At 44.3% G+C, this 27,784-nt stretch overlaps 1 protein-coding gene across 3 annotated transcripts in view; it reads left to right on the top strand.

Moving 5' to 3' along the window:
• IFIH1 (interferon induced with helicase C domain 1) overlaps positions 1–27,784 on the top strand; it is a 104,022-nt gene that overhangs the window by 42,822 nt on the left and 33,416 nt on the right. For all 3 annotated transcript variants that reach the window (XM_068245674.1, XM_068245673.1, XM_068245672.1), the window contains 6 exons: positions 2,290–2,507; positions 4,257–4,464; positions 6,311–6,534; positions 9,946–10,059; positions 12,063–12,186; positions 16,173–16,403. In XM_068245674.1, coding sequence (XP_068101775.1) covers positions 2,290–2,507; positions 4,257–4,464; positions 6,311–6,534; positions 9,946–10,059; positions 12,063–12,186; positions 16,173–16,403 — 1,119 coding nt within the window. The remainder of the gene's footprint in view (positions 1–2,289; positions 2,508–4,256; positions 4,465–6,310; positions 6,535–9,945; positions 10,060–12,062; positions 12,187–16,172; positions 16,404–27,784) is intronic.

The following is a 27,784-nucleotide window of genomic DNA, read 5'->3' as shown; positions in this document are numbered from 1 at the left end:
ATTTAAAAAAAATGGTTCGAAAACTTGTATAAGCAGGTGCAGAGGGCAGAGGTGACACAGAGGGGGACACTGGAGGCACTAGGGGCACAGAGGAGGTACAGGGGACAGCGATGGCACAATGTTCCAACTTAAGAACAGATTCAGGTTAAGAACGAACCAACAGTCCCTATCTCGTTCGTTAACTGGGGACTACCTGTATATATATGTATTTATATTTATTACATTTTGTAGCACTCAGACCTCTTTCTTTATAAGGAGCAAATTAACTATACAACACAGCCACAGGAATACCTAAAGGAAAAGTCTTGGGTAAATAGAGGCCATTAATGGGTCCCGACACCTGAACAATCACTTCTTCTGGGCGGCATGGTCAGCTGGTAATCTGGTCCGGTAAAGGCCGCAACCAGAGCCAAGTTGTTGACCTTTGAACCAGATATAGTTGGCTGTACATGCACAGTAGCTCAGTGTCACCGTTCTGTCTGCGCTCCTGGCATCATATTGCGATCATGGGAATGCCGGTTGCATCAACAGAGTAGTACAACGGCTACACAACAAAATTCTAAACGTGAATAGAGTTCAGTTTCAAAATGTACTTCTCATAATTCACACTAATCAAAATGAATGCTTTGCACATTTCCTCACCGGATTAGCATGATTTGAGTCAAATACTAATGGCTACTGTGACATGATATGACAGAAGGAAAGGTAATTAAACAAACACAACTGAGAAAATCCGTATCAGATACAAAGATATGTTTAGACTGTAAATCTGTAAACAAATGGTCATGCACTCAGTCGGTTTAATAGTGTAGAAGATTGCCAGGTCATACATGTTTGCATGACTCATGTGTACAGTGTGGGGGTGATGCTCTGCGTCCTTCATCTCTGGACACGTGTATTGCTAGACACGTGCTCAACGCGGAGCATAATGTCAGTGCACAACGCACATCATTACCTGTTCCAGCGTGAAATCTGTATGATCAGTCAGCTGGTCCTGATCTTTCTCACCTTGTCACTATTAGGCAAGGTCATAGCTTGAAACTTGAGGAATAGTTAATAAGCTCACTTCTAATGTGTTGTTGTTTTCCTAAGATATTTACTTTAATTATTTAAAGGAAACACAAGGTGAAAATAAAACTTCTCCTAAAAATGCCTTTTTTTTTAGATATCTCTGTTTTATTTTATTTTTAAATCTGCTTTTTAAATTTTTACTGTTTCATTGTTTCTGCTCAATGACACGTGCATTGAAGTGTGCCAGAGCCCAAATCTCTGAACTATTGACCCTTTTTATCTTTTTTCCTGCTCCATTTTCTGCCAGGAAAGTGTTTTATGGATGTACTTCCTTATAATTGAGGGTTACGCTATAGTCCGACCTGTAAAAACTGTTACTTGCATACATGATGTTTAAGTCTTCCAGGCAGAAAGAGCGAAAAAAAAGGAACACAGTATAGTAATTTGTGTGCTGTATATACACATGTCTATCTGATCATGTCACCTCGTGTATATACTTTAATGGGTATTTTCAGTGTAAATTAAATATTCAATGGATATCATATAAAATATCATATATAAAATTATAACTATTTTTTTTTGAGTAAAATAAAAAATAAAAATAAGTTATAATTACCTGCCGAGACTTTTTCTTCTGAGTCACTCCCGAAGTCTCTGTGTCCGCCCACTTACAGCATGCAACCCCACACCTTTGCATGAAAGGGCCATGGCACTTTTTTATCACCAGGGCTATGCATTGGAAGGCAGCAGACACAGCAGGTAATTGTCACTTTATATGAGATGATGATCTATTAAATATTTAATTTACACTGAGGATCCTCTTAAAGGACACATCCAAGCACGCCAAAAAGAAAAAAGTCCACTTACCTGGGGCTTTCTCCAGCCCCTGCCAGCCGTCTTGTGCCCTCGCCGCAGCTCCACTCACTGCCTGTGGCCTGGGGTCCCCTCCAGTGCAAGATACCCACTGCGCCTGTGCGAGCGGCTCTCAGAGTCGCACTGACATTATCAGGGCTGTCCTGCGCAGGCGCAGTAGTTCTGACCGCGTGAGCCGAGGTCGGCATCTGCACCGGAGGGAACAGGGAGCCACCAGAGTTGTGGCGAGGGCACAGGACAGATGCAGGGGGCTGAAGGAAGCCCGAGGTATTATTTTTATGGTGCTCGGACCTTCCCTTTAAAATATAAATGTCTATCGAAACTCACCTATATCCAGATAGGGTGTCTATAGCTTCCAGAGAGTGTACAGATGTAATACCTCATCTTGCTATGCTGTTATAACAGATGTGGAGACCTCAGATGACGTTTCTTCTGTTCCCAAAATAACACTCCGCGATTACCAGATGGAAGTGGCCGAACCTGCTTTGAAAGGGGAAAATGTTATTATATGCCTGCCCACAGGAAGTGGCAAGACTCGCGTGGCTGTGTACATCACAAAGCAGCACCTGGACAAGAGGAAACAACAAAAACGGCTGGCGAAAGTAATTGTTTTGGTCAACAAGGTATGAAAGCAGCCATTCGTTTTTGTAACTTGCTGCCACTATTATTTAGATGCATGGATCCCCATTGGAAGCAGGTTACCCGCATACTGCAACCCACAAGGATGTATGCGGCGAGCAGCCGAAACAGAAACACTTTCCAAAGAAATCAAAGCAAAGTGCAACACTGCTTTGATAAAATGTGAGGAGTTTACATGTCATCACTTCCAGATTCAAAACAGTGGGTGGAGCTACACAGGTCATTCCTTCACATCCCTGTGCAGTAAGAGTGGTTGCCAAGGGAAATATTCCTGTTTTCGGATCAGTGAATAATGGCGCACAGCGCCTATGCAGAAAAATGGCGCCGCATTAAAAAGATACGCTTATCGCCATTTATCGTTAGTACTGCTTAATAATGGCGCACAGGAAAAAAAAAAAGAAAAACGACACACACTAACGTTATTTATCAATAGTGGCACGCACTAACTTTATTTATCAATAGTGCCGTTCATTTGCCAAACAGCAGACGTTATTGCCCACAGTAACGTTATTTATCAATATCGCCCTACATAAGCCAAACTGCAGACGTTATTTAACTGCAAAACAGGGAATGGATTTAATGTAACACTGTCAAGGTTAGGGTTAGGGAACACTGGGGGGGAGGGGGGCCTTAGGGTTAGGCACCATCAGGGGGGTCTAAGGTTAGGCACCATCAGGGGGGTGGTTAGTGTTAGGCACCACCAGGGGGGTCTTAGGGTTAGGCACCACCAGGGGGGTCTTAGGGGTTAGAGATAGGTACAGAGAGGGTTCTGTGTGTTAACGGTAAATAACAATAAGGCTTTAACGTTAAATAACAATAAGGCTTTAACGTTAAATAGCGATTAGCGGCAACACCGTGCGCCATTATTCGCAGGCGCCATTTTCAGATGGATGCTCCTGTTTTATGCCTCTGAGTGTGATCTGTTGAATAAAGATTTTCTGCCCCTTGCATGCAGGGTGGGGACAAGGTCCTCCTAGAGAGAGATGCTAAAGAAAGCCCTTGTTCTTCTGCACCCATCAGACCTGGATTGTTTGCTCAGGCCTGGAGCAATACCTTCCCCCCCCCCCCCATCAGTCACTTAGGCTGAAATTTAGAGGTGCATCTTGGGTGGTGATGGCCTGGCAAGGATGTTACCTTTCAGACCCAGCCATTCAACAGCAGCCAATAATAAGGTTGGCTGTGCACTGTGGTGCATCTGTACATGTAATTGTTCCTAACAGCAATAGTCAAATACGTCTCCTCAACCTCTCGCCACCACTGCAACCAAGGCTGGTGCTTCTCTTGCCTCTGCCTTTTGCCTGGCCTACTTTATGTCCTCCAAAAGACAGATCATCCAGAAGGCAAATCTAGGCAGTTGCCTAGGACCTGGAGAAAATCTAGCCCAGCCTAAATCATCTTGCCCAGGCCCCATTTCATCCTAGTCCTCTTCTGATGTGCTCTGCCTGTCATAATTATTTTGAACTTAAAAAAAACCCATAAATAAAGTAGCAGTCATTGAAAAGGAGACAAGGGGAATGGGTACACTCCCACATAGATGTCTAATAAACTGTAGTGTGATTTTAGACTTGTGACTTTGTGGCTGCAAGATACAATTTAGATTTCTCTTTTTGTTTTCTCTCTAAGATATTCTTTGAATTCTTTATTCTGTGGGGGAAGGGAAACCGAGATACAGACACGCCTGGAGAGCTGTCCATATACTAATAATAGTAATGTTTTTTTCTGATTTCATTCAGGTTCCATTAGTTGATCAGCACTACAGGAGCGAGTTTAATCCCCTTCTCAGACCTCGCTACAAAGTAATCAAGATCAGTGGGGACTCTCAGCTGAAGATTTCCTTTACTAGAGAGGTGCAAAACAATGACGTGATCATATGTACAGCCCAGATACTGGAGAATTTCCTGAACCGGAAAAAAGATGAAGAGGATAGGGTGCGGCTGTCTGGTACGTGAAAATAAAGCAAGATTCCACCTCGGCCTTTCTCAATCTTTTTTGCCTGAAGGTACCCTTTAGAAAATGTTCAGATCTTGGGTAACTCCTGCATAAAAAAATTACTCTTAAAGTTGGGTAGTATACTGGTTAAGGGCTCCACCTCTGACATCATTTATTTTCATACATGTTCTTACCTATTGCTCAGCAATCATGAGATCCTAAAAATGACAAGTTCATGTAACAATAACCTCTGCAGGACAAAAGCAGTAATAAAAGCTCCTATAAGATAAATGCAGCATTTATCAGCCGCCCCGTGACAAAAGCCCACAAATGACAAATGACAAAAATCTGAGCAATGGTGACTGATTGGAACCTAGCTTTAGGGTGCATGCACGCATCTATTGGCCAGTTTTATCACCTCCATGCACTATGAGAGTTTAAATGCCAAACTTGTTTCTAATATTCAAATTCTGTTGACACTCATTCTACATGAAGTGGTAAATTGGCCATTCATTGGTCAAGCACAATTGGGTGTGTGGAATCAGGCCTAGTCCACACTAGGTCCGGAAACGTATCCGTGGCTCTGATGAAAAACGGAGTCCCGGATACTAATGGTAAAAATAGCAGCCGTCCTCACCCAAGAAAAAAAACGGATCCGTCTGCGTTTGCAGGGACCCGTTTTCAAAACCTGAACAGAAGGTCCGGAATTGCTGCATTTTTACGAACCACGGATACACGGATGGGTAGTGAAAAGCAATGGGAGAACGCAACCCAAAATGGATGAAAAAAACGGATAGCCTGAACTTTATTATTGGCCCAAAAACTCCTCCCACTACATTCCTAATGGCCAAATTCCCATAGAGACATTTTCTGTCAGTTTTTTGGGGTAAAAAACTGAATGGAAACTGATGCACTTTTTTTGAAAACGGATCAGTTTGCGGTCTGGTGGTACTTTCCCTGATCCCGGGCTGCAGCGTCCGTCCTGCAACCGTGCCTAGTGTGGACCTAGCCTTACCCATAGTTTTGAGGACCTTTCTACAGCTATAATAAAAAACAACCCATTTTGCCGGCAGCTTATGCTGACATTTTGGTATGTGGGGGAGCAAGACCAAGGCATGGCCCATACTGTCTGCTAAACTGTTACCAGTTGAGCCACATGCTCAATACTAAAACCTTTTCATTTGACTGAAATTTCTTAAAAGATCTCTACGGCAAAAAAGTAAGGATTCTCAGGCTAGATTCACAGTGGGACATTGCGTTTTGATGCCACGTTAAAGTCGCACCGCAAGCTTACAACGCAACGCGCCCAAAAAATGGCAACGCAGCGTTACCGTCGCATACAGCAGATACAGTAAAAAATACAGGCAATGAAAAGTATGCTTCCAAGTCATTACTGAGCATGTGCAAACAGTCCAACGCAGCTAATAACGTGTATAACGCACTGCATGCAGTACTTTTACTTAACGTGCAGCGTTAGACACTAACGCAACGTGTGCACTGTGAATGGGGCATTGATTTTTCATTGCAGTGAGTTATTCTGCGTTAAATGCTGTTTTAACGTGCGACTTTAACGTCCCACTGTGAACTTAGCCTCAGGGTTTTCTTTGTTTTCAAAAGCATTCCCTGAACAACAGTTGTTCTTTACTATTTTGTCAGTTAGACTGAGCATCTGTCAGGAAACGCTTTTAAAAACAAAGAAAACCCTGAGAATCCCCCATGAGGAGATGGACTAATCCAAAACCTGTTGGTTCTATCAGATTTTAACTGCTTACTTATTTTGCTATAGTAGTCCTTTTAAATCAGGAGTGGAATAGCTTTTAAGGTAATTTATATACAGTATATGGTTTTATATTTGTAGATTTCTCCCTCCTCATCATTGATGAATGTCACCACACCCAGAAGGAGGCTGTCTACAACAATATCATGATGCGCTACATCAGGCAGAAGAGAATGAACGAAAGAAACCTCAAGATGCAGGATGATGCAGCCGTGGTGGAGCTGCCTCAGGTTTTGGGGCTGACGGCATCACCAGGAGTGGGAGAAGCCAAAGACGTCAAAAAAGCTGAACAGCACATTTTAAGGGTAGGGTTTGTATTGTGTTTAGAGAAGAGAAAATGTTTGTACCAGTTTTAACCAATTAACAGCCACAATTCAAACAGGTGTATGCAGCTTAGAACTAGGCCAATAAAATTTACTTCCTGACAATGGGACAATAATTGTCCCAGCTACAATCTGAATACAATTTGCATGCAAACCAAAATTATTGTTGTTATTGATTTATAATTAGCATTGCATCACCCATATCTACTTTTAACTAGCTGGCTCTAAAGGGTGTATTCTTAGAGACTCTGAGGAAGTGTTTTTAACGCGAAACGGCTTTCAGGCTTGTTAACCCCCACTGCTAACCACTTTGCCTGTGTGATTCTGCAATCAAAGGTAAAAGAGCATCCACAGTGCCTCATCTCTTCTCTTCAGTCACCTGGCTCTAATCTTTCTAGTGATGCCACCATCAGGCTCATGGTAGAATCTTTAAGAACTAGGAGTCAATTGCTGTGAGATCCAATCCCAGTGGTAATAATAGTGTTTCCAGACACTGGAAACTGCATCTGTGTACATTCCTTTTGGGGGATCTTAGCTTGCAAAATGGACTGCAGTGGTTTTATGCTAGACTAATTCACCAGCGCTGAGGTCCCCCCCTCTTCCTCCAGGGAAGCGGTTCAAGAACGTAACGTTTGCTTGCTTGCTGACTGGCATAGGTAGGGGAGGGACCGAGTCTAAGACTGGAACTTCAAAGCTGGTGAATTGGTTTATTTAAGTCCACTTAAATTCCACGCTGAATCCATTACAAATTTGCATGTGACATTTTGCAATGAATTTTGAAATTGGCATGTGGCAGCACCGTGCATTGCAACACATTGGCTATCATTCATAAAGCATTACCGCATTCGGTAATGCAGAAAACAGCTGACTTTACCGAGTACTTATCAAAATGTCAATTCATAAAAGCTGTTACCGCATGAAAAGCTGAAATTCCTGAGCAGTGAGGTAAATTACCGACTTGTGCTGTAATTACCTTAACCCATGTCAGTAAATGACGATTTATAAAGATTAGAACAGGCGGTAATGGCACGGGAGAATACCGCCTGCTTTGATGAGGAGATAAAGAGAGCGATAAGAGGAAAGTCTATGCGGGACTGAGTGATGATAATGGAGACTCCCAAGCAGAAGCAGTGAGATCTCCTCCAGGCAGCAGCAGCGAGAGCGGAACAAACAATACCTGAATACCTTAGGCTGTGTTTAACCTCTTGGGTTCCTGCTTTTAAGATGTGCATTTAACATCACTAAGTCTGCCATGTGTAAAGTTTATTGAAGTTCTTCTATGCTGTGGCAATTAAATAGATTGTTAAGAATGACAAATTGTCAAATTCAGAGCAGATTCAGGGCAAGCAGAGGCAGTATAACAAAACATGTACATCTAAAGGGAAGTTAGTGATGCCTCTTATATTGTAATGCTGTTTCTGCACGGAGAACAGGAATGTAACAAAACACAGGCAGCTACTCTTCTCATGTTACCGACAGTTGGGATTCGGTAAATCCCCGCACTTCTATGGCAGCTATGACATTTTTTATGAATTGGCACACAAAAGTCTTAAATACCGAATGCGGTATTTTCCTGACCAGATATTTTTTTACCGCACAGCCTTTTATAAATGATAGCCATTGTCACCAGTCACTTGTAACACTGGTGTATTGTAGTCCACAGCTTGGCTTGTGCTATTAGGATGGAATCTGATGTACCACGTGACAATGTGACACTGTGAATGGGCCCATTGCTGTTGGATCATAACATGTTCATAATGTAAAGCAATGCTCATAGTATTAATGCACCCTAACTCAGGAGAGACCAAAAGCCGTGACATTTGCATCATCTGCAAGGGACAAAGATTATAATCCTGACCTTACCATGGAAAGACAATACAAGAAACGCCTGTATCTAGGACATAACTATTAGGCCATGTTCACAGCGGTGCGTTGTGGTTTAATAGGCGATTTGAACCGTGCTACCTATGCGACTTTCACAGTGCGGTGGGCGTGTTGCAGTACAACAAAGTGTGGCAGAAGTGCATTATAACAAAATGCGTATTAACAGTTACAGTGAAGCATACTTTTCATTGACTGCATGCTTGTGTACGCAACACAACACACAGTGGGCCAGACTTATTAAAGCATTAACAACAGTTTTTTCTTCTTAAACTGTTCTAACCAGCAGAGGAACTGTTCTGCATTATAGTAAGAAACTTCTCAAATCCTACATAATAGCAGCAGTTTATTGTGGATTTCTAGAGCTGCTCTACAGTTAAAAAAAGTGCAAATCAATTCCTAAACTTTTAGGATTAAGAAGTGCTTAATAGCAGTTCTACAGTTAGTGCAGCAGTGCAGGCTAGGCATGATTTGTGAAGGGCTCCTCCCTCCTGCTGCCAGGCTTCCTGTGAAGCTGTTCTGTGCTTAACCCTTCCAGTGCTGGGCATTGATGCAATACAACAGATGTATTGGTTACCTCAGCAACAGCAATTTCCCTCAGACACTGCACTGCCTGAGAGACCTTCCTAACTCCTCCTATTCCTAACAGTTTAAGGAGGAATCTGCACTATTTAATGATTTCCTTGGATATCTGAGACAATTCTGCACGGATTTCTAAAAACCTAATATTATAATATTTTGTCTCAGACACTCTTGATAAATGTCCCCCACAGCCACTTTCCTGATCCATTGGATTTCTTCTGTCACAGGAAGCACAGCACAATGGTCACTGTGAACACGGCCTCAGGCAGGATTCTCTCTGTTCCCATTGCATAACGCACACATTGTAATGAGTGTGAACTGCAATGGAGACTGCACATAGACATTAATTCAGAGCCTGCATGCAGCGAGTTAGAATAACGTGATCCAGTAGAGATGTGAACAGACCCATAGAATTGAATGGGCATTGACTTGCAGAATTATTCTGCATCGCAACTGAAGCAGTGTGAACTAGCCCAAAATATCTAAATGTGTATTTTTCAGTGCTATGAAGTTAGGAAGCATGTCACTTTTACAGTGTGATTCAGCAGACACATTAAAGTGGATCTGAGCTCTTGCACAGGACAGAAGGAAAACAGAGAAATGCACCTAGTATGTATTGAGAGAGTTTAGCTTGTCTAATTCCCCCTCATCTGTGACTAATCACAACTGTAATTTGATCTATTAGTTGTGTCAGCTGGCTGCCTCAGGAAAGCAGCTAATTTGTAAACACAGGATCTTAACCTTATGTCTGCTTCGATGAGAGCAGGAAGTAGACACACTGCAGATTTATTGCAGGACTTGTATCAGCTATAACAACATTTCTTTAAAGGTTTTTTTTACGCTGTTGCTCAGGTTTTAGAGCAGAGAGGAAGTTCTGAGTTTAGATCTGCTTTAACTTCAATACCAATTAATTGATCTTTATGTTTTTAGATCTGCGCTAACCTAGATTCCAAGATCAAGGTTGTCCAAAAAAACATATCTCAACTTGGCAATCAAGTAAAACTTCCAAGCAATAAAGTGGAGATTTCTGAAGATAATAAGAAGGTAATGATGGTTCATTTTTAAATATATGGTATATACTCGACTATAAGTCTAGAAATTTAGGTCTGACTCACTAAATAAAAAGTATAGGGGTCGACTATAGAGGCACAGGACAACAATTAAAAAAAAAAACCAAGAGGTTCTACCCCCTTGCTACAGTACCTAAAGTAAAAATAAAATGCTTTCTTGAATTGGGCTTCCAATCAGGGCTGGCCCTAGACTTTTTGCCGCCAGAGGCAAAATTTTAAAAAATCGCCGCCCTACCCCCCCCCCCCCCCCCCGGAGGAGGGGTAGCGGGCAGGAAGAGGATATTGGGCCTAGCGGTGGGGAGGGGGGTCGGACCCCCTCCCTCGCCTGGGTCCCTTGATCTGCGCTCCTATCCAGCTGTAAATAGTTAAGTACCAGCGTATAGATTAAGAGGCATCGCTCCACTGATGTCACTTCCTGCAACGTCGTCCACTTACAATACAGTGGGCGACGTTGCAGGAAGTGATGTCAGTGGAGCGCTCGCTGGAACGCGGAAGAGGTGAGTGATCCCGCCCGTTGCCTCTTAATCTATACGCTGGTACTTAACTATTTAGGTCCGACCCCCCCCCACTCCCCACCGCTAGGCCCAATACCCCCTTTCTGCCCGCTACTCCTCCAGCTCGGCGGGTGGCCCCCCACCCACGGACAGGCGGGTGCCTCACCCCAGATGTGCCGCCTGAGGCAAGTGTTTCACCCCGCCTCATGACCGGGCCGGCCCTGCTTCCAATTGTACACTATGTTCCTGTGATTGGCACTTGTTCCTCAATCAGTTCCTATTCATTGATCGAAGTCCCCGTGTGAATGACTGCCACCATTCACAAAAACCGGTACTTACACATCCGCGCATTACTTTCTCTTTGCGTAGTAATACTATGCATACGGAAGTTAAGCGTGAGGACATCTTGTGGCAAAATAGTAAAATAACATCTACACAGTTTTTTCTTTCTTCTTTAAAAGCCTTTTTGTAACATCTGAAATTAACCCCTTACCTCCCACACTCCCCAATAGTTACAAAAACTATTTTTATGTAAAAAAAAAAAATTGAATTAAAAAAAGTACATAACTAGTTACCTTAGGGACTGAACGTTTTTAATATGTATGTCAAGAGGGTATATTACTGTTACTTTATAAATTACTGGGTGACTAAAGCCCGCTTACAAATGGGCTCTAGGTCTCTTCAAACTGCCGCCGCCAGTCAGTGCGCCTGCGCGCACACCTATCTGCCGCGCACCCGTCCGCCCGGGTCCCTGGCCCCACCCTCCTGTCCCAACGGCTGTCAGTGCTGCGCACACAGGGACAGGATGATGCAGGCACAGTTAGGGTTTTATTATATAGGATGGGCTTGTAATTAGGGATGGGCGCAAAACTGAAAAAATGCTTCTTTATTTCCAAATAAAATATTGGCACTATACATTGTACTAGGGAAAAAGTTTAAATGTTGCAATAATCGGAACAAATGGGCAAATAAAATGTGTTGGTTTTAATTACGGTAGCATGTATTATTTTAAAACTACAATGGCTGAAAACTGAGAAATAATGATTTGTTTTCGCTTTTTTCTCCTTTTTCCTATTAAAATGCAGTTGAGATAAAATAATTCTTAGCAAACAGTCCCCCCCCCCCTGTCCCCCCCCAAAGAAATCCTAATTAGTGGTATAAAAAACAAGATATAGATTGTTTTGTTGTGATAAGTAGTAATAAAGTTATAGGCGAATGAATGAAGGAGTGCCGACAAGTGAAAATAGCTCTGTTTTTTTTCCTTCACCTCTCTTGGAGGTGAAGTGATTAAAAAGGAAATAAATACGGTGAAGTCCTGAAATTTGGATTTAATACTAAGAAAGATACAAGTCGTATACTGCATCTTGCTAGTGCATTTGTTTCACATACACTTATTACTCCATAATATGCCTTCTCCTTGTAATGTTTGTGGCTATTGTCTCTAAACTCTAAATTTATTTTGATATTGCAATTTGTGTTACAGAATCCTTTCGGGGATGAGCTTAAAAAGATGATGACGGACATTGAAACGTATGCAGACTTATCTACAACATCTGAACATGGGTCACAATCTTATGAGCAATGGGTCATTCAAACTGAAAAAACAGGTAAGGTGTGCTACATCAGTTACGGATATAGTGACCACTGAGTGCAAGCCCCAAGCTAAAAGCTCATACACACATACCAACCATCTGTCCAACTATCTTCCAAACATGGTCTGTTGGAAGATAAGTTGGGCGTGTGTACGGCTGGCAAACAACCAGATGACCAACTCATAACAGGTTGTTTGCCAGATCCAACTGGTGGATCAATCTGCCCAACTATGATGTAGGCGGGAATGTGTGTGCAAGTCTTTTGAACAACTTTGTTGTTTTTGAATGCGGACATGTTGTGCAATTTGTCATTTAGCTTGCATGTATACAGTAGTATTTAAGTGAGTTGGTTGTTTAGTTGGTTGGCCTGTATGTACGTACTTGTCATGTAAAACAGCTTGTTGTGTGGTTGGTCATGTCGTGCGTTTGTTTGTGCATTAGGGCCTCGATTCATAAAGAGCTCTGCGATAATAAAATCGGGTCGTTATTGCCTTTGGTATTTTAGACTTTTTGTCTGCTGATTCATAAAAATTTCACAGGTGCGGTAGAAGTTCGGTAATTTACCGAAGCCCATTGACAAAAACCTGTTCCGTAACAGCAGAAGAGTGTGGAGCTGTCGCTGTGTTGTTACAAGCTGCTCCATGCAGTGAGGGCATTACAATAGTAAGCGGTATCCCCACATCCCTTTCGAATGTACATACTGTATTTGCTATGCTGCCTATGCTTGCTCAGGATCTGTCTATTAGTCTTTCTTAACATTTATTTAATTGCAACAGTTTAGATAAACTCCACATCTTCAAACAGCCAAAGGGCTCCAGGGAAAACCTCTTCTGTTCCGTTCTCTCTGCTAGCTTTCTGAGAGGTAGAAAAGCTTGTATCTCCCGAAAAGCCTTCGCAACCTATCAACATCCGATCAGCGGGACTTGCATGAGATGGGCTGTTTCTAATAATTCTCTGCTCCTGTCAGTCATTGCTCTCTCTGCTTCTGTGAGTCATGGTTACACACAATCTTGCATAGTCTCTACACTGTATACTTCACATCAGAGCTGTTAGTAATTTTTCTGGGCTTTACCACATGTTCTAGTCTTTATGAATTGACATTTACTGACATTTGTTTAGGTATTCACTGCACAAGTCTGTAATTTACCTCACTGCTCGGTAATTTCAGCTTCCCATGCGGTAACAGCCTTTATGAATTGACATTTTCCCAAGTACTCGGTAAAGTCAGCTGTTTTCTGCATTACCAAATGCGGTAATGCTTTATGAATCGAAGCCATTGTTGGACGTGTGTCTTAACTCATCCTTGTACCAAAAACAAATGGTGTATTTCAATAAAAACAAATTACGAGGGTTGTCTGGCATTAACAACCATTTTCAGATAATTCAGGCCCCTTTTGCACTGGCAGAGTAAACCTGAGTTGCGTTACACGATTTTGCCACAAGAGGCCACAAATGCAATAAAAGTCTATGGAGACTTTCACACTTATTGCGGTCCGTTGCGCTGCGTCCGAAGTATCCGATCCAATGCAGAGGCAACAGCACCTTACTGCGAGCACCACAGGGTAATCTAAGTGTAAACGCCGGAGAGCGGTGCGTCATGGCATGCATGCGTGAACTGGCGGGAATCTCAGTGATGTACTTCCTGCCCAGCAGGGAGTACGTAACTGAGTGGGGGGCGGTGCTATGCATATCACCCTGTCGCCGCATTCTGCCGCAGGGTCATACGATTGTCGTTTTTTGCCTTGCAGTGGAATGCAGCAGGAGCATCGCAATGCAGAAAATAGGGGTAAAACCAGCCTAAAGGAAACGTTTTACCAGACACAGTGGGCACAATCCAATTCACTCCTGAGTTTTCTCCTAGGTGATATTTTCACATTATACATAAAATGCCTTTGAAGCCATCAGCAAGCAAAAAAATACTCAGAATAATTTTGACAGCCCCTCTTCACCTACTTTTTGGTACTCTCTCAATTGCAGAGTGCAAAAGGTATTTTAAACAGAAGATATAAAATTATATCCTAGGAGAAAACTTAGGACAAAAAGTACATTGAATCGGGTCCACTTTATCTTCTGATTATTTTTCCATATAATCACCTTTGATTTAAAGTGATCCTGAACTCAGAACTTCCTCTCTGCTCTAAAAGATACGCAATGGCATAATAACCTTTAAAGAAAAACATTTCTTTGTTACAGCTGATACAAATCCTGAAATAAATCTGCACTGTTTTTTACTTTGCAAAACAAAAAAAGGAGACGGCACACTACTGGCGTTTTTAAACGTTTTTTGACACCTGATGAAGGATCGTTGGATCCGTAACATGTAGTGTTTGTCCACTCAATACAGCAAAAAATTTTGCAGCCAGTAGTGTGCCGTCTCCTTTTTTTGTTTTGCATAGTATTGCGGCTGTGGGAGCAATCCAGCTGAGACTAGGCACCGGCAAGTATCCAGGTCCGATAAGCCTGGGTTACCGTTTATCCAGCTCCACGTATTTCATTGAACTGTTTTTTACTTCATGCTTTCATGGAAGCAGACATATTGTTAACATCATGTGCTTTCAAATGAGCTTATCTGCCGTGGCAGTCAAGTGACACAGGGGAGAGATCAAATTACAACTTGTGATAAGACACAAATGAAGGGGAATCAGAAAGGCTAAACTCTTTAAATACACACAGTGTGCATTTCTCTGTTTTCCTTCTGTCCTGTGCAATAGTTCAGGTCCATTTGTAGTCTGAAAGTCAGCATTTCTACTTTGCTCTAAAAGATTCCTCACAGCTTGAAAGCTACTATTCCAGATTTTTTTTTTTTTTAGCAGAACATCACTGAAATGATTAAACAATGCACTTTGTCCTGCTATTCAGCTTCAATTCTACATCCAAACTGGAGAGAACAGTATTTTTGTTTGCATTCCCATGTTGATACAATGGCTATCATTCATAAAAGAGCTGTTGGTAAGGAGAATCAATGCGGGAAAACACCGCTGCCGGTATTTTAGACTTCTGGGAGGGCATTCATAAAAAAGTGCACAGTTGCGATAGCACTGCGGAGATTTCCCGAACTAGGCTGTCGGTAGGCAGGCGGTAGGCTTGCGGAGACACAGGAAGCTGCCAAGTTGATACATTTCCCCATGTTCCGCTCTACTGCAGCTGCCTGGGAGGTCTGTGTCTCCATTAACTTTACATTGTTATCGCCACATAAGAGGAAGCAGTATTTCCCGTCCTCATACCACTTGAGGTAATCTTTATGAATTACAATTTTGTTACTTTTTTTACGAAAATCACTGCACAAGGCGGTGATTTATCACTCTGCTCGGTAGTGTCAGTTTTTCATGCGGAAAGAGGCTTTATAAATGCTGAACTTGCTGAGTGTTCGGTAAAGTCAGCTGTTTTAAGCATTTCCGCATGCGGAAATGCTTTATGAATGATAGCCAATGTGTATAAACACAGTGTAACAAGTGAAAAAGAGCTCTCTGTGAATCTCTCTGTGCTTCAAGCACACAAACCGCTCAGAACATCTAATTAGAAGATTTTAATATATAATAAAAAGCAGTTGGAATAAAATGCAATGGCAGCTTTCAGGGCAAGATAAACTACACTTTGGTGACTTGTAATTTGTAGGCAGACAATATTACTTGTGCAGAAAAGCAAATATGATAAATGTATGAGTAATAAAAAGTAGGAAACACATTTTTATTGAATGTTATGTCAGAGTTTCAGACCATTTTATGAATTTATATCTTATTTTTTGTCAAGCTTTTCAATCCCTTTGTTGTAGAAACATCACACTCCTCACCTATGGGTTTGGAGAAATGGAGGGGGTGGGGGGCACGCTTGTACATGGTGGGGGGGGGGGGGGGGGGAGTGTGGCCAGGAGAACATATCCGGCAAGCTCTCGTTGGATATGTTCTGAAGTCCCCTGCCTAGGAACAGTGACCTCCCAGATAGATCGGGAAGCTTCAGAACTACTAAATGTAGCTAACTTTTCTATTTAATGTTGTCTACAGCTGTGAAGGAAGCTGTCAGGGAAGGCAAACGCAAGCAACACATTTGCGCTGTGCACTTGAAGAAGTATAACGACGCTCTGCAGATAAGTGACACCATCCGCATGAGCGATGCTCTGATCCACCTGGAAAAGTTCTACTCTGATGAGAGGAAAAAGTTGTCAGAGCGTGACATTGACAGAGGACCCGAAGAGATCAATGAAACAGATTATTTTCTCATCAACTTATTTGATGGTAAGCACACATTTCTGTCTACCGTGCCTAGGCTACGTATTTTTTTTTTTCTGATCGGGCTCAGTCGGGAACCTGATCGGGTCCAAAGAAAAGAGTCTCATATTGTTTTCCAGTACAAGAAGAGTTAAAAAACGTCAGTTGTTATAGATGCAAAAGAGCTTCTCTGAGGACCCAACTTGGGTCAAATACAGTTTTGTTTTGGGAACATTTAAAGGACCACTATCGCAACATTTCTAAAAAATAAAGCTAAAAAAGATTTATTCTGGAAAGAATGCTAGTAAAAGTACAAATAAAATAAATCATCCTGCTGTTTACACATTCACGGCAGCGTGAATGTGACAGCCCTTCTGACGGACAGCTCCTATCTGCCTGGCTAAAATCGCAGGAGGAGACCCGTTTTACTGCTTGAAAAGCCGCTAGCAGCTCGCAGTACAATCTAAGTCTAATAATCTTAGCCAGGCAGATAGGAGCTCCGTCGGAAGAGTTGTCACATTCACGCTGCCGTGAATGTGTAAACAGCCGGAAGATTTATTTTTTTAACTAATTCCCTACCCTTCACTATCCCTTCTACTAGCATTCTTTCCATAATAAATCTTTTTTAGTTTTATTTTTTTTTAGAAATTTTGTGATAGTGGTTCCTTAAGCAGCCAAGAAACAGTGAGAGACAGCTTCAGATAAAGTTTTACTGGAAAAAAGTTCAAAGGGTCATTATTCTGCTTTGTTTTATAGCTTAAAAGACAGAGGGCTTGATTCACAAAACGGTGCTAACTGTTAGCACGGGCGTGCAAAAGTCTGCGTTATCGCGCGCAAATGTCCACGATCGTGGTGCTTTGCCGCGCAAAAGTCTGCGTGTGGCACTTCGCATGCTAACTGTTTAGCACGCCCATGCTAACAGTTAGCACCGTTTTGTGAATCAAGCCCAGAGTGTGATTTTAAAGCTGCAACTGTGACATAATGATGCAGTGTTATAAAAAAAAAAGCTATATAACTGAAAGTAAAAACATGAGACTCTTCTTTACTGCTAATGTTCTATTAATTATCCATACGACTCATACTATTCATTATATCATAATATTTTTGCTTCAGGTTTGCTTTAAAGTACTTCTACAGAATTACCCCACCTAACACTTATGTTAGCCCCACACATGTAGATTTTAATGCAGTGTGACATAGGGGTATTATGTACTTAATTGTGTTTAGCATATTTACATGTGTAAAGCCTTATGCACAATGAGTAGAGCGTTAAGCATTGCGTGCAGTGTATTAGATTCTGCTCTACCCATCATGCGGTAAGACTTATACACATTATTCTGCATTACACGCCACGATGACTGGGGAGGAGTGAGACTGAGTTCAGCTAACCTGACCCAGCATGTTAGTGGGCACCAGGCTGTAGCAGAGAGGGTTAACTCACCTATGTCACTCCCTTTTGCCACTGCTCTGCACACTGCTCTCCATCGTTCCGACACTCCAACACTACCACTTTCAGCTGGAAGTCAGGAGAATGGAGAGCAGTATGCAGCACAGTGGTGAGAAGCAGCGATATAGGCGAGTTAACCCTCTCCGCCATGGCCCATGCCCACCAACACGCCGCTTCAATTCCGCAAAATCTTGCTTATGCCTTATGATGACATAACTGTGTAGTCCTAATTCTACAGAAAGCTAGACCGTCTGGGGCTGTAAATTACACTTTCACTGAAGTCAGACTGGAGTGAACTCTAGCTAGTTTTCACGCTTTAAGACTGAAAACAAAACTGTGGGATTCCAGGAAAGTCCTATTATATGAAGTATAGAACAAAGGTAAGAGTGAAAAAAGGGGGGGGGGACAAAAAGAGAGTGGGGTGAGGTATAAGAAGGGGGAGGGGTAAGAGGGAAGAGAGAGGGTGGGTTAAGTCTGTACCTCCCAACCCCGAGTTTAATTGTTTTTATTAATGAAGCGCTATTGTAGTTCCTCTGTCTGAGATCCATGATCCCCATACTTTGGCAAATTTGGGTGGCAAGCATAGGTAAGTGTAAGTAATTTTGTACATTGGTAGATCTTGGTTCACTGCCTCTTTCCATGCGTTAAGGGAAGGGGGAGTAGTAGCTTTCCATTTAAGTGCTATTTCCCTTTTTGCATAGTAACAGGGGTATTTAGCTAGCAGTTGTTTATGTTTGCTGTAAGAAGCAGTCAGGTTCTTGCACTGTATATCACTAATTTACTTTCAGAAGGAAGACTATATTCAGAGTTTGCCCTTTTGAAATTCTAGAAAAACTTAACTGATGATTTTGGTGAACATCATGCTTTATCGGAAAGGTCAAAAACACCTTTATCTCACTCCCTAAGAGACTTACTGGATGCCTGGGACTACCAAATATAAACAAAATCACAGAGAACATACACAAATGTTTGCGGTAATATGGAAGGAAGTTCCAAATATGGCTAGCAACATTTGTGGTTGCGCATAGTTTGTCCTGTCAATCACATGCTCATGGAAGCCAATAGAAAGCTCCTAATGTGACTGACATTCACAACCCTCCCACGGCACACCGTGTAATCATGAGGTAACCTTTGGTAGGAGGTTTATTTGTATATAAAGGAAGCCCCTTGTCTACTGGGTACTCCCGCTCTCTTTCCATCTTAAAGGGGTTTGCGGGGTTAAATATAAACAGAAAGCGTCACTTACCTGGGACTTCTACCGCCCCCCTGCACTAATTAAGTCCCACGCCGTCACTAAAGCCTCCGCAGTTCGCCGCTGCCGGTGACCTGCTAATTATTTGTCTAACTAGAGTACTGCGGCTGCGCGCGTCCTCCCTTCTGCGTGGTTCATCGGGAGCTTACTGCGCAGGCGCAATACGACTAAGTTTTCTTGTACTGCGTCAGCGCAGTAAGCTCCCGATGACGCACACGGGAGTGAGGACGTGCGCTGCTAAGGCCGCACAGCCATAGTACTGTTCATCTACTTAGACAAATAATTAGCAGATCACCGGCTGTGGCGAATGGCGGAGGCTTCGATGATGGCGTGGGACTTAATAGCTGCAGGGGGCCAGTAGAAGCACCAGGTAAGTGGTGTTTTTTGTTTATTTTTACTTAACCCCAGAACCACTTTAACTTAACTTTACCTTTGCTGTAAGTTCTCTGCTTCACGGAGCTTAACTAGGTTCCTTAACCTAGGTCAGTTCATTATGATTGCAATGTAACACCAAGACCTGCAATGATATTCATATTCTTGCATTGCTGATGTAACGAAGAATGCTGACGATATGCACCTTGTATTTATGCACCTTGTTTTTCTGTTTGAAGTCAATAACATTTCCTTAACTGTCTATGGTCCACCTCGATATCTGCAGCAGGTGCGTGAATGTCAAGCTACTAAGTGCAGCCATTTGACTGCTGGTGCCGATTGGTGGTTACCAATGGCAACCACTATCAGTGATTCTTTCGGCAACCTTGGTGTATTTAATATATCAAGAATATGCACAACTAGTTTTGGGCAGAGCTGACCTAATGAAACCAGTTGTGTTGGGAGTTTCTTAGATTTTACTGTTATTATTTTTGGTATCAATATTTTTATTTGATTTTATAATAGTAATACAACATAAAAGAACAATGTCGAACAGTTGTACACCAGCTATACATAGAAAAAGCGAGACTTGGTTTGAAACAGACTGGCAGCCTCTGGCATCATGTACCAGAAAGAACAAACCTGAGCATGTGACATGTACAACATTAACTCTGAACAGTAAACAGGAACATAGAACTCGATCCTGAGAGGTTCCCCAGCAATCAGTACTGGGGGCCTATTTTCGCGGGCAGGGTTAGAAGGGGGGGAGAAGGGCTAAACACCCGCTCACCCTCCCTATTCCGTGTCCCCTGACCAAGAGCCACGGCAGGAGAGAAGGAGTGGAAGAGGCTAAGGAAAAGAAGAGAAGAAGGAGAGAGAAGAGGGGAAAAAGAAGAGTAGAGTCCGAAGGAGTCCAGGGGAGGTCAGTATGTTGTGAGTAGATTAGCGTCTATACCTGGGTATTCAAGATCAATCCAGGGTTGCCATATGCGGAGGAATTTATTATGGGTATTACGTAGGATGCTTGTTAATTTTTCGTTAACCATAAATTCTGACATACGTGCTTTGACCTCTGAAAAATTCGAGGGCGTCTTCTTCCAATTCTTTGCTATGGCCATTTTAGCTGATAAGAAAAGGAAGGTAGCAAGCTTGTTTTGATTAGTTGTGAGGCCAGAAATTTTACCGTGGAAGAGGGCCAGCCACGGGTCTTTTCTTATGGTAATGTGGAAAAGAGATTGTAAGAGGCCAAAGACCCTGCTCCAAAAACAGGTGAGGCGTGGACATTTCCACCAGATATGGTACATTGTGCCCTCCCTTCCACAGCCTCTGAAGCATGTGGAGTCAATGGCTGAGGAGAGTTTATGAAGTCTAGATGGGACTAGGTACCACCTTGTTAGTACTTTAAATGCAGATTCCATAGCGTACACGTTTGTAGAGCAGCTAGCTATGCGAGACCAGCAATCTGACCAGTCCTTTCTGTCTCTTTGATGGCCTAGTTCTTTTTCCCAACCTGAAATGTAGGAGTGCAGCCTAGCAGATTCCGGGCGGGAGAGCCTGGAGTAAATTAGTGAGATTGAACCGGGGCCAGATGGATTTCCAAGGCACATGTTCTCAAAGAAGGAGGTCAAGAGTGGAAATTCTCTGTCCCGTATGAGAGTAGAGATCCAGTGCTTGATCTGTAGAAATCTAAAGTATTCACATGGAGGGGGGTTATATTTATCTTTGATGTCCGTCCAGGAGAGGAGACCTCTGCCAGTCAGAAAATTTTTAACTAAAAGGAGTTGATGATCTGCCCACCATTTAAAGGAGTCAGGGTTATCATGCCCTGGCGGGAAAAGAGGGTTATGTAAAATTGGGCATAAGGGTAAGTGTGAAGATTGTAGACCCCCTGAGTACCTGAACGTGTCCCAAATGCCGAGGTCCGATGAGAGGAAGGGGCTTAGTTGTTTAGGTCTAGCTTGTTTCGGGATCCATAGGAGAGTATGAAGCCTAATAGGGTGGCAATCGGGAACATCTAGAAGGGTCCAAAGTGGAGCATCTTGTCCTTTGTATAGGGATAGTAAGCGAGCTGCTATGGCTGCTCTGTAGTATAAGAGGAGATCAGGGACTCCCAGGCCACCGTCGAGTCTGTGGGCTAGTAAGGTAGATTTTTTGATTCTAGATCGCTTGCCAGCCCAGATGAAGGTTAATATCTTATTCTGGAGTAGTCGTAGAAAATGGGGTGGAACGCGGGTGGGGAGCGTCCTGAATAAGTATAAGATTTTGGGCATAATAGACATTTTAATGGTATTTATCCTGCCAAACAGGGATAATGGTAAGTGGGACCAGTTTGTCATTAGTGTGGTGACTTGTTTGAGGAGGGGGGGGTAGTTATATTCAAACAGTGAGTCAGGTTTAGGTGTTAGGGCGATGCCTAGGTACGGTATAGAGTTGGCCCATTGAAAGTCTAGGATTGAGGAGACTTCTTCCTTGAGGGCCGAGTTTAGAGTTATGTTCATGGCAAGGGATTTCTGGGTATTAATAGTGAGGCCTGATATGAGTGAAAAGCCTCGCAGAAGGGCTAACAGGTTAGGGATGGAGGTCAGAGGCTGGGTAACAGCGATAAGCATATCGTCTGCAAATAGCAGGGCTTTGTGGTTGACCCCAGCATATTCTATGCCTAGGATATTTTCGTGCTGCCTAATGGCTATTGCTAGCGGCTCCAAGGCTAGGATAAAGAGCAGGAGTGAGAGGGGGCACCCCTGCCTGGTGCCCCGTTGTATTTGGAAGTGATTAGAGGCATAACCCATGTATCTAACATTAGCAGTAGGTGAGGAGTAGAGCATTTTGATCCAGTTGAGGAAGTGAGGGCCGAAGCCCCACTTGGTCAGAGCATAGTCTAAGTAGCCCCATTAAGGGGATCAAAGGCTTTATATACGTCTAGTGAAAGGAGTAGGCCTGGTATTTTCCGGGAGCGGAGAAAGTGGATGAGATGTGCTGCTCGCCTTGTGTTGTCGCTGGCTTGTCTGCCTGGAACAAAGCCAACTTGGTCTTTATGTATGGTTTGGGAGAGAAAGGAATTTAGCCTATGTGCCAGAATTTTCCCTAGAATTTTAAGGTCTGTGTTGATGAGTGAGATGGGGCGGAATTGGTGGGCTTGTAGAATTGGCTGCTTAGCTTTTGGTATCATTGAGACTGTGGCCTGTAACATGGAGGCTGGGGGTGCCGAGCCACTGCGTAGTGCATTGAAGCATGATGTCAAGGTAGGGGCTAAAAGATCTGCATACTTGCGGTAATATGTGCCCGAAAATCCATCGGGCCCCGGCGTTTTGTTTGGTTTTAGAGATTTGATTGCCTGTAGGACATCTGAAATTACGATTTCTGAGTTAAGGGTCTCTATGCTGGACTGCGGGAGGGAGGGCAATGGGAGGTTCGAAAAAAAGTTATCAGCTATTTCACTAGGGAAGGGTGATGATTGCGTATATAGCTTAGAGAGAAAAGAGGAGAATATGTCAGTGATAGTTTTAGGGTTAGCCGTGACTGTACCAGCCTGTGTGCGGACCCTGTGGATAGGGGTAACAGAGGGTCTGTTCTTTAGTCTCCGGGCTAAGGGAGTGAGAGGTTTGTTAGCATAAAAGTAATAAAACTGACGCCTCCAGCGAAGTTGTTTTTCCACTTGCTCGCTAAGCAGGAGATCCAGTTCTGTCCTGGCTTTAATTCTCAGGCCCCTATTGGTTGCAGTGGGATTAGCTTTCCATTGTGCCTCTAGGAGGTCTAGGTTGGTCTGTGCTTCTCTGATTTTTTGAAGTCTCTTGCGTTTGAGGGAGGATGTTAGGCTTATAAGGTGGCCTCTCATGGTTGCTTTGTGTGCCTCCCACAAGGTATATGGGGAGGCCACTGACCCTTGATTTTCAGCAAAGAAGAGCGAGAGGTTCTGCCTAATCTTGTCTGAATGTATCTGCTGGGAGAGAAGAGAGTCATTAAGTCTCCAAGGGCAGTTAGTTCCTCTCGGTATAAATGATAGACATGATAAGGAAACCGGGGAGTGGTCGGACCATGTTACTGTGAGGATTTTAGTTTCTGTAACGTTTGGAATTATGGATTGGGGTATGAAGAAGTGGTCTATTCGACTGAAGCTGTCGTGGGCATAGGAGTAGAAGGTGTAGTCTCGTGAGAGGGGGTGGAGTTCTCTCCATATGTCGATAAGTGTATATTTAGACAGTTGCTGTGTTATTTTAGGGCCCGCAGGGCATGGAGGTGATTGCGAAGGCTGGGATTGGGTGTTTGGCCGGTATCTGTCTAGGTTGTGATCTAATGCCACATTGGAATCTCCAGCTACTATAGCGGTTCCCTTTTTATGGTGGAAGATTATCTGTAACAAGTGACTAAAAAATCGTTCCTGATGTGTGTTAGGAGCGTAGTAATTTACTATTGTTAATTCCTGGTCGTATAACTGACCGACTAGCAATAGATATCTGCCTTCGGGGTCTGCTATCTGTTTTTCACAGTGAAACGGGAGACCTTTTTTGAAGCAGGTGAGGACCCCTTTAGTTTTGCCGGGGGCACATGCTGTGTAGAATTCGGGGTAATGTTTACTCATGAATTTCGGACAGGAAGAGATGGCCAATCTGGTTTCCTGCAACAGGATAATGTCTGCTCAGCAAGATTTATAATAATGGAATGCTTTGGAGCGTTTTTGTGGCACACCAAATCCCTGGACGTTATGCGAAATAAAGCGAAGTGGGTTAGACGCCATACTAAGTTTTTTGGTAGGCTGACCCTCCATTTCACGGGACTCCAACGGACTCAAGAGTAGGAAGATAGAAATGAAGCAGGGATAGGGATGGGGGAATAGAGAGAGCAGGGAGAGAGAAGATGGTCAGGGTCAGGGAAAACACAAGAGAACACAAAAGAGCCTCCCGAAATGACTCTAGGTCATGAGTGGGAGCCATGTTGGGGGTCGCAACTGCCATCTGCATGGTTGGGCTAATAGAGTGGGAATATCTAAGTATTCCCAAGATAAGGAGGCAATCTCATGATTAGGGGGCCCCCTGCAATGCTCCTCTGTGGCAATACGTAAAAAGGAGTTTTCCTGTGTGCTTGGTGAGGGCTATCTATATAGCGTAAGGCATAGTCCAGTCTGACGTCACCAGGCAAGCTACACGGGCAGTAGTATACATAACTTGATTGTTGGGGAGAGGGATCCCATTAAAGAGCCCGGGCCGCGGCCCAGCTCAGAATAGAGAAGAGTTGCTTCTACAAAGACGAGCGCCGATCGTGCTGGCCAACCACCTGAAGGGGTCAGGACTAACAGAGGGACTTGCATGCGAGTGTGCCCCAACAGTAATGTAGGGGGCACAATCCCATGCATGTTTGGCTTAGTGAGTATTGTCCTGCGGGCGTTTTGCGCCAACTATACGTGCAGGAATGAATCACTGATTTTATATGGGTGTCGTGCCTTGAAAAGGTCACAGCTAGGAGGGTTGGCTAGAGGGGTTTATTTGTGCCATGCACATTTGTTATTTGATCCCGTGCCTCAGGTGGGTGGCCTGCATCCATGGCCGTCTTATGATATTGGGTACCAAATCAAACCTGGAGGGCACATAGGCGTCAGGTAGCTTTCATATTGGCAATGTACAAGGATAAAGGGGCACAGTTTAGTAAATATAAAAACGAGATTCATTAACATACGATAATCATCACATAAACATGCTCAGTGTTTGGTGTGGGAAACTGGGAATACATTGTAGAGTGTAAACTGCCATCTGGGTTAGATAAGGCAGAAGCTGGTTTTGCATACATTGCTTGGCCCACTGAGGCACAGGGGTTCTGGTATGTGCAGGGATATTTGGGAGTGGCTGGGTGGCACTACAGTGGGAAAAGCCAACTGGATGGTGTAGAAAACAGCCCGGCCTGGCGTCCCCGGTCAAGCCGCCCAGGTAGTGAGTCATATGCCCTGATCACTGGAGAAGGGGATCCCTTTGAAAAGCCAGAATCTCAGAACAGCTCGGAATAGTGTGGCGAGGGCTGCGCTCACAATGGTAAGCGCAAGTCACGCTAATCAGGCCTCCGGCAGGGTCGGGTCAGTGGGAGAGCATGCATGTGACTGCGCCCCAAAAATAAAATAGGAGGCACAATCCCATGCACGCTCAAAGGGGCGACCGCCCCGCGCGTCGCCTCACACTAGTCGTGCGTTTAAAATAAAAGCCTAGACCATTACAAGGCGGGCTGTACCACTCCCTTCAATACTTATTAGGTAAAAAGCCGCCACCGCCACTGGGGCTGAGCACTGCGCCCCCAATTGAAAGAGTGCCTCCCGGAGCGCAGGGAACCAAGGCTGTGACCCGTTATGAGGTCTTCGGTCTGGTAGACCGTGGGGACTCTGTTAGGCTAAGGATAATGGGTAACTCTGTTATTCCTTGCAGTAGGCGACTGTTTTGGCGCCAAAGAAAACAAAGCGCGCGCAACCCATCCCCCCTTCCACACTAAACCTAAACGGCAGGCGGTATAACAACCTGTAAAGGAACAAAAACATCATATAAATCACATAACGATAATATGCAGGCGAAAAAAGTACCCTGCTTGAGATTACACTTTAGACGGAAACAGCAAATATAGGAGTAGGTTGCAGTCACATGCAGTACTAATAGTGAAATGTGGGAAAGTTAGGCCTAAGGTAAAAAAAAAGTGAGCTGCTATCCGAGCTGGATATGGCAGAAACTAGTTATGCGTATGGTCCTCTGACTGATGTATTGTAAAGTTTCGGTAGGCGCAAAAGTACTTAGAGGTGACTGATTAATTTCACGGTGGGCAATCTTCCACTATGTTATGTGGAGGAGGGAACTCGTGGTCTAAGGAAGGGTTCCTTACAATGAGGTCTAGACCAGTCAGGCACCATGGGTATGTTACTAGCAGGGCAGTTTCTAGGCTAAATTGCACCCAGGGCGAGGGTGTAAAAATTGCGCCCCTTCCCCCCACCCCGTGGACTCGAGAACCCTTACTCTTTAGGAACAGAAACACAGCCACAGGTCACAAGTAGATCTGCCTACTTTCTAGTGACCACCTGCTCATCCAGGCGAGGAGAGCCCGGAAAGCCGTCCCCCCTATGGGCGCTGTGCACTGACAGCCTGCAGTACCGCTACAGGACACCAGGTGTCATCACGGGGTGGTGACGTGATGACGACTTGAAGTTGGACGCAGGCAGCCTAGGAGAAGTCAAGAGAGGTGATCGCGCTGGTAATCTTCTTTCTTCTTCCATTTGGCTGCACCGCGCATCACCAGCTCCCTAGCGGTAATGTCCTTCTGCCTGCGCCCCCCTTCATCTACTTGCTGGTCTGCGCCCAGTGCGGTCGCCCTGCCCGCACTGCCCAAGAAACGCCCCTGGTTACTAGGGGGGCTATCGGCCCGTGACTTACAAGTAGCAAGGCCTCAGCCCAATAAAGCGTGTGATGCCGACTGTTCCGTGTGGGGTTTCGTTCTTCACGATGTGCAATCTTCCATCGGCAGTAGACAAGCCTGGTGCGTACAGTTAGGAGCAGTACTTACGGTTAGAAGCCTTGTCCAGGTGTTGTGGGGCCTCGTGCTGGGAGAAAAGTAAGGTCGCCTCCATCTGCTGGTCTCGGGGGTGGTAGCGGGACTCAAAAGCAGGTGAGAGGCGCAGGACAAGGCCGCTGCACTCCGAGAGGCCCAAAGGCAAAGGGCTGCGCACCTCAAGGGCTCTCACTGCGGGCTGGCGATGTATCACGGGTCGGGGACCTCCTCCGAGAGGCTCTTCCCCCGCCCGAACGTGGGGAGGATGACTGCTGTGAGCCCGGGGATCCCGATGGCTGGGAGCGGGTAGATTTCGCCGTTGGAAGAGTAAGCTTCAGCTTTTCAAATAGCCACTGTGCATCCTCTGTGGTGGTGGCGCTGCGTAAACGGCCGTTGTAAGTGAAGAGCAGCTTGAATGGGTGCCCCCATTTGTATTTGATACCCTGGGAGATTAGGATACTGGTGTAGGGCTTCATGGCTTTCCGCTTTAACAGGGTTGATTGCGCCACGTCTGGAAAGATTTTGTATGGGTGCGATTGGAACTCGAGGTCCTTCTTTTCCCATGCGGCTCTTAAGATGGCCTCCTTCGTCTTGTAGAAGGTGAAGGCGATGATAATGTCGCGTGGTGTTCCGTCAGGTCTTTTCGGGCCGAGTGCCCTGTGGATTCTATCGAACTCCAGTCGTTCGAGTGGGATGGAGGGCACAAGCTCCTGGAAGAGGGCTGTGGCAGTGGAGTTGACATCTTCAATGGACTCCGGAAGGCCCCTGATGCGGAGATTGCCTCTGCGAGCTCTGTTTTCCGCATCTTCTTGACGGAGGAGAGCTTCA

Source organism: Hyperolius riggenbachi, chromosome 7 (genome assembly GCF_040937935.1).
Source record: "Hyperolius riggenbachi isolate aHypRig1 chromosome 7, aHypRig1.pri, whole genome shotgun sequence".
NCBI classification, from domain to species: domain Eukaryota; kingdom Metazoa; phylum Chordata; class Amphibia; order Anura; family Hyperoliidae; genus Hyperolius; species Hyperolius riggenbachi.
This window is presented reverse-complemented; position numbering and strand designations above follow the sequence as displayed.